The following is an 18720-nucleotide window of genomic DNA, read 5'->3' as shown; positions in this document are numbered from 1 at the left end:
CCATTGGTTCCGTACAGTCCCGATAGGACAATCTTCAGTCTCTATAATCGGAGGTCTAGTGGAGCCAGACGTAGTCTCAGTGGAACAACCGACGATTAGAGAGACTGAAGTTTTCGGTCTATCAGTAGATCTACATTCACACGCACATGCACATCGCGTCCTACCGCAAAGCATACAAAAAATGTCACACCCGGGACCGAGTCTAAAGCTGAGCTAAAACTGGCAGCTACGGGACGTCAGATACCCTCTTTACAGCATTCATTAGATGAACATAACACCGTCTTTTTTAAAGAATATACTTACATCCGATCCTCCATTCGACTTTGACGTGTCATCGACTTTCTTGGTAGATTTAGTTGTAAAAAAACGTGAGAGTGTAGGCTGCACTTTCTTCTTGCTTGACATTTTAGAGTAGTCTTTATTCAATGCCTACAAATACGTTTTTGATTTGTGTTGCTCAAAAAAAAACAAAGAACGATCCATCCATAATAATCGGCAATGAGAATGGATCTTCGAATAATATTCTGTTTGATTCTGTCAAGTCATTTGAGAACTCAAGTAAATACAATGATCTCAGTATCCTATTGGGGGGGGGGGGGGGGGGGGGGTGTAGCAGGAGAGCCGAGCTGCTTATGCCCACAGCATCAGTAGATGTGCCTATACCCATGGTTTCATTTAGAAAAATGTTTATTTTGTTTTCTTAGACACTACGTTGGGGCTATTGACAGTATCCAACCCCTATCCCTGGTCTTTCAAGGGGAAAAAAGGAATAGGCCTAGATATAAATCAATACAAACTTTTACAGATGGTTGTCTATTAAGGTCATAAACATTTTCAATCGATCGCTCTATATTTATACTTTTTGCATATCATCAATCCCCCAACACACACACACACCTAAAACGTGCATACATCATAATTCCTATATGTGTACATTTTATCCAGCTTTCTCAAGTTTTCTAGATTTTCGGTTAATTTTCGGACATTGGGGATGAGATTAAATGGGTTCTAAGTTGGGTTAGGGCTAAAGGTTAAGTCAAATAAGTTGAACATTTTGTTCAGTGGAAGAGCTTGATGATGGAGCATTTTTTGCTGGAGCAAACATTGTTCAACTGATCCCCTAAGTATTCAAATTATTTTATGCATTCAGATGACATCTCAGCCACCTACATCAACATTAAAATTGCTTCCCCAGCTCTATGCATCTTGTACACTTCCAATGGTGATTATTTATACATGCAGATATAAACTCATAGCAAAGTCCCAAACTTTGTACACCCTTTTTATCAATCCCATACAATATACAGTGCGTCCCAGAAAAAACAAAACCGAGAGTTATCATAACTTAGTCACATTTATAATTAATAAATGACACATATTTGGAAAGCTTAGATCCTCCTCTTTCATTTCATGCAACTCATATGATGCATATGTCACGTATGAGTGATCAAAATGAATTTGAAGAGAGGAAACTAAAAAGTCATTTGGCGGACGGTATCTGAATCTCAAAGAGAAAGTCACATTTCTAGAAAATTGAGTATCTGCCCTTTCATATGACACTGACCTCAATCATGAAAAATGAGCTAGGAATAACAAGGTTCTGTATGTTTAAAGTAGTGCTTGCAATTCCATAATTTTATCAAATGAATTCATTTTCACTGGCTGCCTGCCTTAGCAAAAAGCAGAATTGACAAAAGACTTAACTTCGTTTCATTGACAATCAGCCATGCATGAAGTCTTTCGTCTATGGAATTGAAAGAGGAGGATCGAAGCTTTCCAAATATGTGTCATTTATTAATTATAAATGTGACTAACTTATGATAAAACATCGATAATTCTCGGTTTTGTTTTTTCTGGGACGCACTGTATAAAGAGATGCCTGTATAATGTCAGGCAAGTATTCTTCACAAGTCAGTTACCAACACAGACAGCTCCAATAAAAACTGTTTAAGAAAACAAAAATACATAGAGACAGCATTGTGATATAGATCATACATCTAATATTTTAATTCACTTATCCCATCTCTTGAGCCAGAAAGCAGCTTCTTGCTTTTCACTGGCTGCCAGAGATCACATGATCAACATTTCAGAAAGTGATGACAAATAAATAAAATAAGTATTAATGAGCTTCCTTTTTACAGTATATATCACACAGTGATCTTAATGACTTCTGAATGAACTAATCTGGATATAGCTACAAGGTTAATTCTATTTTTACAATACGTACAGTTCTCAAAACATGCAAGGAATGTAACTTTATAAATACCTAATAATCCAAATGGGTCATTTTCGTAATATGATCAAATTTAATGCACAAATTTTTGTTGTATTAAGTGCCTCATTACAAATAATTTAATTCACCTGTTACAAATATTTGCATTTCAATTTTCAGAATTAATGCACATTGAGTGTTGTTATAGGTAGGACAAGCAAATACAAAAATGCCTTGTCTAACAATGTTATGCATCCAAATAGTTAAGTCTTTTTCGGTGGCATTTCCTGGTGGTTTGTACATTTCTCTGCATGTAAATCATCTAAACACATACTGCTTACCCGTAAGTACGAGCATATATGTCAAGCAAACTAGATATTTAAAAAGGAGATTTCCTCTAATATTTGTACATGTGTTGTTTATCATGGACAGTAAACACAACATGGATCCTGCAATCATTTTAATCAAGGGGTGTGGGTAGGTCCTAGCTTGGTCACGTTGTGAAGCAGACGCTGAACTGACCATTCCTTGGACACGCGTCACAATGTTACTTTTTGTTCAGTTTGGTGCTGGTCAGGCATCTGTCTCATCGGTATGACTGAGGTATTACAAATAACATCTGTTCTTTAATTTAATTTAATTATTTCTCATTCTATTCTCTCTCTCCCTCTCTCTCTCTCACTTATTCTCTCTCCCTCTCTTTCTCTCCCCCATCTATCTTTCTATCCTTCTAATCTACGTCTTATATATGTGCATGAATATATGCATTTAAAGCTATCTCAATACCAAAGTACATGTACATGTATTAACAATCAATTTATCATATAAATTACTCTTATTGTAATAACAATACCTTAAATATCCAATTTTCACCTGAACATGTCTCTGGATATATTTATCTACAGAAAAAGGAAGACTAATGGGGTGAAATACAGTGCTAAACCTACATATAACCTGTATTTAAGACTATCACAACCACTACAATAGTATCGCCACAGGGGGAAGTAAAAATCATGATTTACCGGTAAATCATGACTTATACATTACAAATTGAATACTGAAAGTTGCTCCATGATGTTTGAATGCTTTCACGGTGCTATAGGATAATCATCATCTCAGGTTTAACAAGCAATGCCAAAGAGCAGATTGGAGACCAGCTCACATGATATGTCACAGTGTTGCCAATTTGTGTTTCACTGATGACAACTTCAATAATTCATAACTTTCCTATTTCTAATCAGATTTTGCTCAAACTTTCACTAATTTGTTTCTCCTTTTCCCCCACTTTTATTACAACCAACTCAATATCAGGGTAGACTTCCCCTTTAAATGGCTGAGTAACAAGTTACGGTACCCACTGCCCGACCATGAGAATACTGAACAGAATACTGGTTAATAGTACTCAATCAATCTCAAATTATGTCTGCTTTATCACAGGAAAATACATCTCTGTAAGTGTTTGATAAGCTAGTGAAGTTTCAAACTACCATTGTTAAACATTAGGTCAAGATTATAGATTAGATACACAATTAAATAAGCGCATAAAGAAATGTTGAAGCCAATATGTCATCTTAAACAGCGTCAAAATGTTACATCCAATTTCATTGAAGTAGTAGGCATACACACACACACGCACACTATGGGCTATACCAAGTAATGAAATATTTTGAGAAAGCTACATGGCATGTAAAATATTGTTCATGTATGTCATGACATTGTGTCTTGGATTTTTCATATAAAGAGCAGTAGAAAACAAAATACCTTTGATGAAAGCAAATTTCAAAATTTGTTACCGAACTGAAAACAGCACAACAATCAAAATAATTAAACCATTGATCATGTGCAAGCAGAGACATTTTACCAATTTACATGTATGCTAGTAATTTAGGTTTACACAAAGTTTTGACGAATGTTAGATTCAATTTATAACTTGAACAGGAAGAGAATCCCATTTCATATTGTATCTTGATTTTAAAAAATGAATACATAAATTAACATCTTCAAAAGCTGTTAAATGTATGACACCCATGAGTAGACACAAGCAAGAAATTTGCATAATTTTGAATAGAGCGAAATTATCATATTCAATCAAAAATCATTTTGATGTGATCCAAGCTGAAATTAATGAACAAAGCAATGTAAAAGATCCCCCTAGAACTGCACAAGTGAAAAATACAGGGTAAAAAAATTGTGAATATTACTTTAGTAGGTATTTGGCATGCGACATAATTGTAACCTAGATTAAAAACCATAATTTCATTGGGTATATTCAGTATGCAATTGATAAATATACCTACCGTAGTTGTTTATGTACAATCCACATCGTAATGTAACTATTTACCATATAAATAATCACAAATTTCCAATGCTAAAAGTATGGACACTAAGCCTCATAACACAAATTTCTCATTCTTCATTTCATATCATCATAAAAAGTGATTTTTTCCTGAATCTGGCAGTATATGAATTTAAATATAATTCATAATATTTTTTCCTTCGTGTGACTTCTTTTTAGATACCCCTTTTGATGAAGAAAACATTTTGCATATTCATATTTGAATAAATTTCGAATATAACAGATTAATTTACCGTACATGTACATGTATTCACTATTTTGACAAGGAGACCATTACATGTATATACATGAAACCACACTGATACGTATTTATAATACATTTATAATCAAAACATGGTCTTTTCCCCTTTATAAAGCCTGCGGGATATGGAAATAAAGCCTCATTTATCATGAATATATGTATAATGCATTCAGTGTGAGGTAATGGAGTAATGGTTTGCATGGAAGGTTTGCATAAAGTGCACACAAATGGTGGGATAAATTCAGTTTGCACATACATTTGTGTTTTGGTTAAGAAAAAGGAATAACATCTCTACCAGCGAGAAGGGTGTTAACTCAAGTTTCATGACTTATCCTCTCCTGGCTCTCAGCCAAGTCAGGATAAAAAACGGTGTACATGATCGCAAATGGCAAGATAAGAATACACCTATTGGTTAGAATTGATAATGGAATGACCTTAAATTTTTGTATGTTGTCTCTTTCAACAGTAACAAGAATAATTTAATAAAGAAATCAACATCTGATGTATTCCATTTGACATCTTGACAGCAGGATGAGCACCTCATTTTTTGGTATTTCTCTCACTTTTCATTCTACTCTTTGAATCTTTGCTGGCAGCAGACAGTTTTTGTCTCAAAATGTTACTTCTTTCCGGCTCAAACTGTAGACAGACTCGATCAGCTGGCACCATTACTAGGATCCATTCCAAGTTGCACTTTCATCACTAATTAGAGCCTCGATGTGTCATCATCCTTTCCTTCACACTATTGTCTTCATATTCTTCTAGCTACCCCACTTTGCATCATTGACATGAACCACGCAGGAGTTGAAGTGTTCTAGATATCAAATCTTCATTGCATAGTAGTGGTGTCATGTGACCGGTGTTTCGTGACGAAGTTTGACGATCTGTTGGAGGGCTTCCTTTACCTCAGAACTGATCTCATCCTAAAGAAAATGACAATGAAAATAATTGGAAAGTCTAAATCGTGATTATGAAATCTGCGCATTCCTTGCTTTGACTTGTAATTGCAATGTTCTCTAACCATTACCCTAAAACTAACTCTCAGGCCTATTTTGACAAGAACTACATGTACGAATCTCTCAGTAAATCATGTGTGAGGTAATCAATTTCTGTACAATTCATTAATTTTCTAATGCTTTCTATGGTTCTCTAAGATAAATTTGACTTCTGGTCATGCGATTGCATTGTGAAAGAAACGTTGTGGAATCGATCAGAAAAAGTTGATAAGTATTGGTGTGTACAGCAAGGTTCTGGAATCATCAAAATGATCAGAAATTTGGCCTAGTCTTGGTAAAGTTACAACCAATGTACACAGAAAGATGTATATGGGACTTAAAGAACATGTGGCATAAAAATCTGTCCCGATTTTTATGATGTTACATGCCATGTTTAGAATATTCCACACTTACTAATACAATGATAACGCTCACGAATTATTCTTCACCTCTTCCCAGAACTCAACCTTCTCTATAAGGCCACTACTGCACACTTCACGACCTGACCCCCTAGGCTTAATAAGGAAACCCCCTGTGTGTTTTTTCTTCTTCTTCTTTCCTCATTTGGTTTGTGTGTTTGTGGGAGGGGGGGAGGGGATAATGGGTTATGATATATGATAAGCTTACCTGTACAGCACTGAGTAGGTGTGCTCTGTAGATGTTGACAGTCTCTTTATGCCTACCATCCATCTCAGCTATCTGTTGCTTTAATCTTGTTACTTCTTTCAGGTTTGCCTTTCCTCCACCACCACCTCCTCCTCCATCATCTATCCCATTCATCATTCCATCATTCTTCGTTCCCTCCATCTTCTTGATGGTTTCTTTCAGTCTTCTATTCTCAGCCAGGACCTCTGCTGATTGCTTTGAGTTCGGGCTACCATTCTGAAGACCATTCCCGAAATCTTGAACCTGACTTAACCTCGTTTTCAACGAGAGGTTCTCAGCGAGGATCTGGGAGTACGCGGCCTCTCCGTCCCTCTTATTCGCGAGTTCAATCTCCATCTCTTTGTTCCTTCCTTTCAGTCTTTTGTTCTCTGCCTCTAGTCCTTGGCTACTAGGGGTCTTCACAGCATGTAGCTTTGAAAGCTGAGCACTCTTGACCAGCATCTCGTCCTCCGCTTTCCGCACCGCATCCTGCAATCTCCAATTCTCCGCCGTCAACTCTTCGACTCTCATGCTCTCCTCCTCCTCGCTCTCTGCCCGTCTCTCCAGCATCCCCACCCTCTCCATCAGTCTCCTGTTCTCTTTCTCCAGCTCCCGCCTCTCCTCCGATTCCCCGTCCCCGTTGACCCCAGTCCTCTGAGACGCCTGCATCTCTTTGACCAGCTGATCTCTCTCCGCCGCTAGCTCACTGTACTTGATCTTGTCCTTACGCATCCTGTCCGTCTGTTGCGCTATGGCTTTGGATTGTTTCGTAATCATAGCCTGGAGTCTATTATTCTCCTTCTTCAATGCTTCCATCTCCTCCTTGCTCCCTGACCCGCTCCCTTCTCCCAGTCTCGCTTCCAGGGCATCCTTCTCAGTCTTCAGTACACCAATCTCCTTCTTGTAGGACTCGATGTCATCGGCTTGCTTGGCCAGGACTTCAGAATGCTTGCTGATGATCTCCTCCATCTCTAGTTTCTCCTGGACGAGCTCGTTGTATCTGAAGTCAGCCGATGAACTACTGACTGGTCTCAGCTGCAGCTCTTGCTGCTCGATCACCTGCTCCTGGAGTCGCTCCTTTCTATCTGTCATTTCTGCAAGCTAGTGACAAAGAGAATTAAGAAGAAGAAAAAGAACCTTTTAAAGAATTTTTGAATTATGGCATGGATGTCACACTTATGAAATTACACATTGATAAAAAGATTTGGAAAGATACTAAACAGAAAATAATTGCTCTTTCATATAAGGAAAAATCATATGCCAAATTAGTTGGCTACCATGTGCAGTTGTTAAATCTAATAACAAAATGCATTTAGCTTTAATTCACATGGCCCAGTTTTTAATTAGCATGTTACAAATGACCCCTAATATATAAAGAACTGTCTATTAAACATGTAGAGCCCGGAGTATTTTGTGCATTGTGGTAAAAATCACTCTGGAAAAACTACATATAGAGGTGCTTCGCAAATAGATTTTGTTTCCCATTTGAAAAGAGTACCGCTTCTTGTACACGAAGGAATGCAATTTAGGGCATAGAATAATGTTTACTTTAATTTACATGAGCACATATCCAGCATTTGTCTCGGTAAATCAGCTATTTGATACAAATAACCTTTGACCTGTTCATGTAGAGATAATATAGAGGGTTGAGTGACACAAATACGTAACTCCATATTTTGCCAAAATTAGTATTTGATATCAAAATGTTCAGAAAAATGTGGGCTTTCTAGGAAACACAAAGACTTAACTCCACCCAACACCCTATTGAAGTCAATGGCTAGTGAAACATAGATTTAACTCCTTAAGGCCCAAGTGGACCTCTATCTTTAAACCACTTTTTCTCAAAATGGCCAAAATGGAGTTACGTTTTTGTGTCACTGACCCCTCGATATCTCATTAAGAGATTATATCAGAAGAGTGTTATAAACGAACTCACTCTCTGAGAGACGTTTCCGATCTCATCCTTCAAGACGATGTTCTCCAGCTTTACGACACTAAGCTCCTCCTCGTTGGCCTCCTTCAGCTCCCGATACTCCTCGTACGGGACCATGTTACCCCGGTCCGTCTCCTCAAGCTCCTCCTTGAGACTGGCTAGCTCCTCCTCCAGGTCTGCTATCCTGCCGTTGGATGAGAGACGCAGACGCTCAAACTCAGCCCGGGATACTGTTCCTGCTGGGGTCACCTCACCGGACTGTAATCAAACAGAGAAATAGTTACCCTTGGCTACATCAATAAGGCCAACAAAAAAAACATGGGTTGGTCGGTCTAAAATATTTTTTTTTTTACTTTTTTTTTAAAAACTCCCTCATTTGGCTGATATTTTTCAGTTTTGAATGCTTCAATACATTTTTCTTCGCCCATCGATTTCAAAAATTGTGGGTCGGGTGTAAAGGGCAATACAATATTTTTTTTTTTAATGCCGAACGGGGGCCATAGTAGGAACGTTCACGTCGCGGTCACTGTCAGGTTCTTCCAAGATCCTTTGTAAACCTGCTAACACGTCACACACCATTTTCGAAGTACACCTGTAGTTGTGTGATGACTCTAAATGATGATGATACTCAATAACACTAAGCAAGCATAATAAGACTAAATTGCTTCAAAGATAATCTTAAATTCTTGTAGGATCAGGGAATCACTAAAGATGTTTCATGTAATTTAAGGAAAGATACTCTCTTATAATTAATATTATCAGGTTAATAAACATTTTCAACACCATTGTAATCATAAAAACCCTTTCAAATTAAAACGCCTTGATATGTATGGAAGTTATTACACATTAAGAATAATAATATATCTTCAATAAATAATAACATGAATACAGACTAGTCTACACCTTCTATAAATGTGATAATGAAGATAACATACCTCTAATTGGTTTTTGAGATTGTCATTCTCTTTGCGTAGTTCCTCTACCTCAGCCTTGAAACGTTGGGTGTCGGACTTATGTTTGGGAGAGTTGATGTCCATGGATAGATTCAGAGGTTTTCCGGGAGATTTCTTGGTTCCTGTAAGGTAATACCATGTACACTAGTCTTATCATACATACATGTATTTTAATATATACTACAGTGTACATATGCTGCTGAACGTTTTTGTTTATACAAGTGTGGTAAAGGTATTGTAATGAATATGAGTATGTAGGTTTATGTTTTTTATTTTACTACTATTGCTTGTTGATTAATTCAATTTAAATTTTGTTTGTGTTCATTTATTTCTGTGTATTTGTACAGGGCCCTCCTAATAAGCTTTGCTTTCTTAGGGGTCCTTCTAATGTATTTTTTTGTATGTATTTATTACTTAATTATCATGTTTTTCTATGAATTGAATTTGAATTGAAAAGAACTTATCAACAGGTGGTACACAATAACTGTGCACTCGATCATTGGTAATTCTGAATTCTATTCCAGATCTGAATGCATTACCTGGTAGCAAAACTTAACACCAGGCTGTAATACTCAAGAATGCATAAATCTGAATTTTCTAGACTCCTCAAAATTGTCAGGAGACCCATCAGGGATATCTTCCCAAAAGAATGGTGTCATAACTTTTTGAGTGCTACCATTTCTAAATAATTTCTGCCAAGCAACAAATTTTAAATTTGATGAGGTAAGTGAGTATAGTAACAAGATTCAATTGCTATTGTCCGTATTACCATGACAAAGCCTTACAAGGAAGATCAAACAAATATAAAAAATTACCATCCTCTACTGCCTGGTCATGATAGCTGAACAGCATTCTACCAGCAAACTGTTCATTACTTACCAGGTAGACCAAAGAGATCGTCTTCACTATCACCCCAGCTTCCAACAGAGTTTGTCTCATCTTCATCATCTTCTTCAAAGGAATCTTTGCTCTCCTTCAGCTGATAAAGAACAAAATGTATCAAACAAAATTAGTATTCAATAGTATTGTATAGTTTTCCCTAATATAATCATCACAATGTTTCAAGATAACAATTAAAATTCTAGGTAATGACAAACTATCAATGCAATGCTACTTGATTTCCACTATTCCTAACTGATCTAATATATTTCTCATTACTCTCGGTCAACATTTTTAGAAAAGACATGGTCCTCAGGGAGAACAGTTACTAATACTGATGAGGCTACCCTGGGTAAACAAGACATATCATTGTCATGGCCATGGTCATGGTCGTTGTCGTCGTCATCGCCATCGTCGTTGCCATCATCATCATCATCATTATTATCAAGAGAACAGAAATGGAAATAAACATAGCCAAACTATAAAATCTTCATAGTCATGGTCATGGTAATGATCATGGTCATCAGCATCATCATTATCATCACCATCGTCATCGTCATCATCATCACCATCGCCATCATCATCATCATCATCACCATCGTCATCATTATCAAGAGAACACAAATGGACATGAACATAACCACACAACTATAAAATCTTGTCCACTTCAGAGTTAGCTAAGCATGTATAAAAATAATGATTTACCTTCATGGAACTGAGTTTATTCTTGAGATCATTAATCTCTTTCTCTGCTTCTTTCCTCTTCATCTCCTCACCCTCTAGCCTCTGCTTAAAACTGTCCACCTGCTGAATAACATACAAAGTAAAACATATTATTACAGCACAGGGATAAACAAAGTGTAATAGTCTAAAAGAATACAGTATTGCTTAAAGCCCATCTGTACTAGTTTGGCCAGGGGGGGGGGGGGATTACACCACCCAGCAAGGTCACTGACAGGTGGCTATCTCATTAACTCAGCTCTCAATTAACGTAAGAAAAAGAGGATCATGGGGGACCAATGGTCACCGATTAGGCATTGATTTCTATATAGAGGGCGCAAGTAGCTACAAGTAGTGCAGTGGGCCTTTAAAACTGTCCACCTGCTTAATAACATACAAAGTAAAAAATATAATTAACAGGTTGCAGCACAGAAATGAACAAAAAGTGTTATAGTCTAAAAGAAAACAGTATGATCAATAGGGAAATACATTTGCTTTAAAGCCCCACTGCACTACTTGTAGCTACTTGTGCCCTCTATATAACAAACATTGCATAATCGGTGACCATTGGTCCCCCATGATCCTCTTTTTCTTATGTTAATTGAGAGCTGATTTGATGAGATAACCACCTGTCCAGTGACCTTGCAGGGTGGTCTAATCCCTCCTGTACACTAGTCCAGATGGTCTTTAAGTAATGCAAATTCATAAGCATTTGTCTTTAAAGCTGAACTCAAAAGAATTTGAAAGATTACTCCAAATCTGAAATCAAAAGCAAATGTTGTCCTTCCTTTTCATGTCAACATGCTAACTTTTTAACAAGCAATTTTGGGGAATTAGCAGGTTAAAACGTCATTCAACAAGTACATGTATGATACATGTTTTTTAAAGCAGTTGAGAAAACATGTGTTTATGAAGATAATATAGCTAGTTTTCTTACCTCTATTTCGTTAGCTTTACTTTCAAGTAATCTAATCCTCTCTAGTGCTTTCTTGTGTGCCACATTCACCTTGGAGAGTTCTTCGTTCAGAAAGTCATTCTCTTCCTCTAACTCCTACAAATACAAACATACAAGCAGCAAGAAAAATAAAATTAATATTAAATATTATAATTCTTATTCTGTAAATAAAATTCTATTCCTTATTATTAGTTTGTATATTGTGAGACATTGTTAAGTATTCTTATTTTTTAAGTATCGATTGTAATAGTAAATTCATTATTTTTGTTTTGTTTTCTGAACTTTAATTATAGTTTAGCTGTAAGTGGTTAAGCTCGACTAGCACATGTGCTATTATCTGGCCCCTTTTACGAACCAATAGTTTTTCTTCTTGTATGTTATGCAAATTTCGTTGTATTGAATGTATTGCGATATTGCTGCTGTTATAAATCAAATCAAACCAGGCCTTTCTTAGCAGAATAAGGACAAAGCTTTCTTTAGAAATTTTGCTGTAATTAGAGCATTTGTCATTGTCTGTATGCTATAAATATGAATCAAATCAAAATCAAATAAAAATTAGAAGATCTCTCACCTTAAGGTCATCCGTCTGATTATTAGTGAGTGCTGGCATACTGACTGCTCGGCTGGGAGTTGGGAAGTCTGCAGGAATATTATTCTGTAACAAAGATGAGATAAAACATGAAAGTTTCATTCATCTGGTCCTGTATTCAATGAAATCTTTTACTTTGATTATTTATTCAAGGATTTTATTACAATGATCTGCTGGGATTCGTTCACTCTGCTGACAGGGGAAAATACAGACCTTTCATTAGAAGGCCAGAAAATGTCTGAGACATGAAAATTGAAATGTTACTCATTACATCTATTTATTTTCATATTTTGTATGACATTTACTTAAGTATTAACTACTACATGAATATGACTATTTTTATCATTATTACATCTTACATCAAAATAGTGACTGAAGAAATGATGTCAAGGCATAACACAAGTCAACTATACATTTATAAGCATATATTGACAAAGATGTAGTTCCAATGAGATTCCAACTCTGTTTGTGACATATGCTATGTTTACACAACACTAATTTTCATTTTGGGGAATACATGTACCTGTTGATTTTTATTCGGGGGAGGCGAGTCTGCTCTCTCATTGCCCACATCAAAGGTATCTATGTAATCCACAGCATCGGGGGCTACTTCATCATAAGCTTCCTCTTCCTCGTTACCTAGCAACAGAGAGAATGATAGAGAGATTGATGAACAGATTCTAGATTGGAGGATGGGTGGACCATCAGAGTTATATAGTAGTAGAGGATTTATACTGAAACTATTAAGGCAATGATGTGCAAGAAAAAGAGCCATAAAAACTTCATTATCATCATTGCTGTCTTCTATTCACCCCCCTCCTTCTCCTCTACTCATCACCATCATCATCATTGCAGTCATCAACATAACCACATCACCATCGGCAACATCATCATCATCATCACGATCGTTGCCATCATCATCACCCTTATCAGGCCTTTAAACAAAATATGTTGCATTGCCTTTTGCGGCCAACCCCCCCACCCCCCCCCCCCCCCAAAAAAAAAAAAAAAAAAAAAAAAAAAAATGTTTTTAAAAAAAAATCTGACCGATCGCCCCATGTTTTGGCACCTAAAGGGCAAAACAACATCATTTTTTTAAAGGCCTCATTGGTATCATCCACAACATCATACCCACACCCACACCATCATCATAATTTTTACAATCGCTACTTACGAACATCCCAAGTAGCTACCGATGGGGCACTGTCCAGGAGTTCCGACAGGTTGTCCTGTCCACTGCCTTCAGCATAATACTCGTTATCATCATCAGCATCATCAACATAACCAACATAACCACATCACCATCGGCAACGTCATCATCATCACTATCATTGCCATCATCATCACCCTCATCATTGGTATCATCCCCACCATCATACCCACAACCACACCCACAACCAAACTATCATCATCATGATCACTACAGTAGGTACTTACGAACATCCCAAGTAGCTACCGATGGGGCGCTGTCCAGGAGTTCCGCTAGGTTGTCCTGTCCACTGCCTTCAGCATAATACTTGGCATCATACCCCTGGGCATCACACAGATCTACCCTAGCTCCTCTCTTGATAAGCAGCTCTACCGTGTCCTTGTGGCCGTTCTCACATGCTGCCATCAGAGGGGTCCTACAGGCAGAGAGAAAAGGTTGTCAATTTTGGAAAGACGCCTTCCCCTTTCACATCGGGCAATACAAATTCACACTGTTCCAAAAATGTGTCTTAACTAAGGATGAGACAGATGAACAGGCTTCAATCATGCATTCAGATGTAATGTTATTCTTATGAAGAGGTGTCGTGGTCGAGTGGATACGATACCGGACAGTCGATCACAAGGTCCGCGGTTCAAGTCTCGCCGCGGCACTAATGTCGTTTGGCATGATATTGATCTACATTTGTGACACTCAACCCATGTGATGTAAATAGGTACCAGGCAGGAATTTAATTCCTTGAAATGCTTTAGCGCCTTATCATCGCAGCTCAGCTACAGCCAGGGTAACAATATGAAACTTTGTATAAAGCGCAGTAGAGTATATTCATATAGTAGCTGCGCTATATAAATTGACCTATTATTATTAAATAAGGATTGTCTCTTCTTGCTTGGCCAGTTTCAAGTTTGCACTAGTAATAGATAGAAGTAATGAGAATCCAAGCACACTGTATATTGTCTGTTTAGAGCCAGATGAGCATTATCTATGTGTAAAAGTTTACAAATTAATGTCATTCTGGCTCCAAATAGAATGTAAAATATCTAATTGACACAAATTAATTTCAGACCAACTACCATAATGTAAATACAATCATCCCTTTAATTTGATTCAATTTATTTAATATAAATCATATTTTAATGTCAATAAATGGCAAATGGAAATTTGAGGGTCTTTTGCCTTCTCTTTCTTAAATACATAATCATACAACATCATATATCACAGATAAGCTCCCTTTTGCAGCACTCTACGCACTGTCAGAATGCAACACATGTAGGATGAAAGTGGGGGAAAACCTATCAATAAATTAGGTCATAGAATATTGGAAGTTTGAATGATGTCTTTCATTACCATGCCATCACTGGTATGTATGCATTGATTCATTGATTGACGGGTGCTTAAACCACCTGTTTCTGCTGACTGCAGCGATAAATGAAATTGATTAACAGAAAAGGGTGATGAAAACCAGGGCCCTTTTGTTGACTTAAGTAGAAGCCTGGGATGATCAGTGATTGCATGATTGAAATTATAAAGGATATTGAGAGAAAATGGACTGACAGAAGTCACAACTATAACTTTTGAAGAATTCATATCAGCAACTCAAATGAATAAACCAAAATACTAGTAAGGTATGTGTTTTGTCTGAAAGCACTCTGTTAGCTCTGTGTACCATGTAGATGCATGGTAAGTAATAAATTAAACAATCTCTGTCTGGTTTTCATCAAATGTATAGAGTAAGGAAACAAAACAACACAAAAATTGTTATTGTTATGCAGCTGTTAGATCTCATTATCCTATCACTGCTGCATACATGTTCTTTTCCTTGAGTTCTTTTAAAAATAGCATTACCTCAATATCTTATATGCCTTCATCTCTAACAATAGTAAACCATACACTGTGTGCCCTCTTCATGCTCATTTCCCTTTATTTCAATGTTATAATACCATATGTTTTCCTTTTAATGAGTCATACATTTTTGAAGGTTTTCTTTTTTCTGCCAACAATAGCATGTTCGTTTAATGCCAACCTATTATGACTCAGGAAGCAACATATTTTGGGCTTTAAAATAATGTTTGGAAGGTTGCTTCCTTGACTACGAATATAATCATAATGGGGTTGGCATGTTTAGAGGATTATGGTCTAGACAATGAATAAGATGCACAAAGTATGAAGTACATGTAGTCACGTTCTTTATAGCGATGATGATGATAATGGTGATGATGCTGATGCTGATGGCAATGATGAAGGTGATGATGATGATGATGATGATAATAATGATAATAATAAAACTAATCATAACTGGTGATAAGGCCTAAAACAAAAATGATGTTGTATTGCCCATTAGGTGCCAGAACCTGGGTCAGTCGGTCGGATATATCTTCTTTTTTTTAAACGTTTTTTTTACACCTCCAAACTGGGGACGTCGCCCAAATCTCGCTGGTCTGTAGCTGGTGCAATATTGTATTAAATCTTCTTGGACTCATAAAAAAACTTTGTTTGTTCTAGAAATTCAAAATGGGTTCAAAGACTCATTGCTTAGTTCGTGAAACAATGTTTCAATCGAGATGAACATAACGAAAAAAGAGGCAAAATGACAGAAAACTTTTCTTACAAATCTACCTGTGATACAGTTGTAAATCTAGTGGCACTATCACAAAATTAAATACCTCAGACTAGTTTCCTTTGATTGACCTAATTTCTAACAAAACCTTAAAAACCCAGCATAGGGTTCTAATCTTTTAATACGGGCTAATAAGGCCAGACTTTAACAACGCTTCAGGTTTAAAGCTCGTCTGCACTAGTTTGGCCAGGGGGATTAGACCACCCAGCAAGTTCACTGGCAAGTGGTTATCTCATCAAATCAGCACTCAATTATCATAGAAAAAGGGCATCATGGGGGACCAACGGGTACCGCTTGGGCATTGTTGGCTGTATAGAGGACGCAAGTAGCTATACATGTACAATGTAAGTAGTGTAGTCCCACTTTTTAAACTAAGTGTCAGGGTTAAGTTATGAGAAGAAAAAGGTCAATGATTTGAATGATGGGAACATTTATCTTACTTCTGTATATGATCTTGACTGTTGACATCAGCTCTTCTATCAATAAGATCTTTACACACACCGGCATGACCAGATGATGCTGCTACCATGAAAGGCGTCTTGCCATACTGAAACACAGAAAAGAATAATACATGTTTATAGCTTATTATGGGCTCTTTCATAAATAAGATTTTTACACTCAACAGACATGTAATAGAGAGACAGAAAGAAAAAAAGCCAAATTTATTGATATGTGATGAATTTAGCCATTTAAAAAAGGAATGAGTCTACGACACACTACACAATCATTTTCAACAATTCCAATATTTTTATTTTCTTTGTGTCTTTGTGAAAAAGAATGTTAAGGAGTAACATACTTTGCAGAAACAGTGATGTACAGTTTCCATAAAACTTCACTTTCAAAATCAAGATCAACATTTCAAACACAACAACAACGAATGTTTCACAAGAAACATGTAGATATTTAAAAGGTCTTGCTCTGCCAGAAAATTTGAAAAGAAATTTACCACAAGGAAATCATTGCCATACATGTAGGAAATAATCACTTATTGTCTATACTGGATATTCAACAGGGTCGCATGTGGAGCTAATTGTATGAGCTTTGTCTGCCAAGGTGAAGTTTTGACAAACATTGGCAAAAACAGCAGAACATTGCATGGGAGCAGAAACGGTTTACCTCTGAAACACATAAAGAATCTGACCTATCAATATAGAAGAAGAAACAAAATTACCATGTTTTTTTTTTACAAGATAGCAAAATATGCTGTAAGGAGCGGGGGAAAGTGTGTGTGTGAGGGGGGGGGGGGGCTGACTGTTTACCTTTTTGTAATTGCTAACAATTTACCCATAAATGATGTGTCTCATCTATGAATAATCTTCAAAAGCTGGTTACTAGTGAACAGATACATTAGAGGTACCGTAAGTTTCTCTTGGCCAAAAACCCAAGGCCAGATTGCCAATTTAAGTCTTTGTTAACATTCAAAGTGAAATAGAGATTTCAAAGGCAGGTGTTGTATTGTCTAATGACTCTCAGAGGAAGAAAATAAATTCAATATCCACTGACCTCACATTATTAGCATCGGAAGGGCAGGTGCCAATAATTTGCTCAAAGGTATCATTAAATTTTCAAGAACCCGGAAGGGACTGAATACATATTTGCTCAAGCTCTCGCAATAAAAATAGAAACTTTAACCTAATTTAATAATGTAACTAAAATGGTATATTAAAGAAGAGACCCTTGCCCTGTGATGGACTTAGTGTTTTCTAGTGTAAATGAATCACTGAATTAAACACTTTATCAATGTTTAAAAATTAGTTATAAAAGTTCAACATTTCAGCAAATTATCCTATACATTTAGAATTGTAAAAATAATACACAAAAACAATGTATTTGGGGGAACACAGGTTATATATGTTTTTTTTTAATTCAGGAATCCACACAAAAAACAAAATATAATAACAGGTTATTCTTGTATAACATTGAATAATAAAATTACACAAGTCTAGTTCTTCAAATCATCAATTATTTTTAATTTCACCACTATGATTGACTAAAAATAGATTTTACATTGCATTAATTTAGGAAATGATATGTTCTAAATGCCACACCTCAATTTAACTTCCATTCTACGATGTAACCTCCCAGCTAAACATCCATGGGCTAATCCATGTATGTCAATTCAGTGGCACAAACCCAAGAATGATTGCTTATAAAACAGGTTTGTGATCTTGTCCAATTAAAGCTGTCTGTGCGTTGCCAAGAAAATCAGATTTAATGAACCTCTCTGTCTTAAAAGTGCAAATTATTAATGACAACACTCTGTCAACACACCACTTGGGAAACCACTAGTGGTAAATTACTTTTTGATATCATCAAGCTATAGAACAATGCAATACACACAGACAATCAACCAAGTGCTAGGCCAACAAATGTACCAGGGGAGTGTTTCACAAAGATCCTAAGTTGAAATTATCTCTA

The 18720-nt window shown here is 36.6% G+C and overlaps 2 protein-coding genes across 2 annotated transcripts in view; both read right to left on the bottom strand.

Annotated features, from left to right (window-relative positions):
• The window catches only part of LOC756012 (DNA mismatch repair protein Msh3), a 30178-nt gene extending 29741 nt beyond the window's left edge, over positions 1-437 (bottom strand). Inside the window, exon 1 of the mRNA XM_030976362.1 lies at positions 304-437. Coding sequence (XP_030832222.1) covers positions 304-405 — 102 coding nt within the window. The 5' untranslated portion in view covers positions 406-437. The remainder of the gene's footprint in view (positions 1-303) is intronic.
• A 1540-nt stretch (positions 438-1977) lies between these two features.
• The window catches only part of LOC591988 (ankycorbin), a 37779-nt gene continuing 21036 nt past the window's right edge, over positions 1978-18720 (bottom strand). Inside the window, exons 7-17 of the mRNA XM_030976560.1 lie at positions 16743-16849; positions 13916-14103; positions 13002-13117; positions 12461-12544; positions 11872-11985; positions 10920-11021; positions 10215-10314; positions 9318-9457; positions 8386-8640; positions 6432-7550; positions 1978-5732 (exon numbers count right to left, since the gene is read on the bottom strand). Coding sequence (XP_030832420.1) covers positions 5658-5732; positions 6432-7550; positions 8386-8640; positions 9318-9457; positions 10215-10314; positions 10920-11021; positions 11872-11985; positions 12461-12544; positions 13002-13117; positions 13916-14103; positions 16743-16849 — 2400 coding nt within the window. The 3' untranslated portion in view covers positions 1978-5657. The remainder of the gene's footprint in view (positions 5733-6431; positions 7551-8385; positions 8641-9317; positions 9458-10214; positions 10315-10919; positions 11022-11871; positions 11986-12460; positions 12545-13001; positions 13118-13915; positions 14104-16742; positions 16850-18720) is intronic.

The sequence above is a fragment of the Strongylocentrotus purpuratus genome, unplaced genomic scaffold, assembly GCF_000002235.5.
Source record: "Strongylocentrotus purpuratus isolate Spur 01 unplaced genomic scaffold, Spur_5.0 spur5_scaffold_9, whole genome shotgun sequence".
NCBI lineage: Eukaryota > Metazoa > Echinodermata > Echinoidea > Camarodonta > Strongylocentrotidae > Strongylocentrotus > Strongylocentrotus purpuratus.
This window is presented reverse-complemented; position numbering and strand designations above follow the sequence as displayed.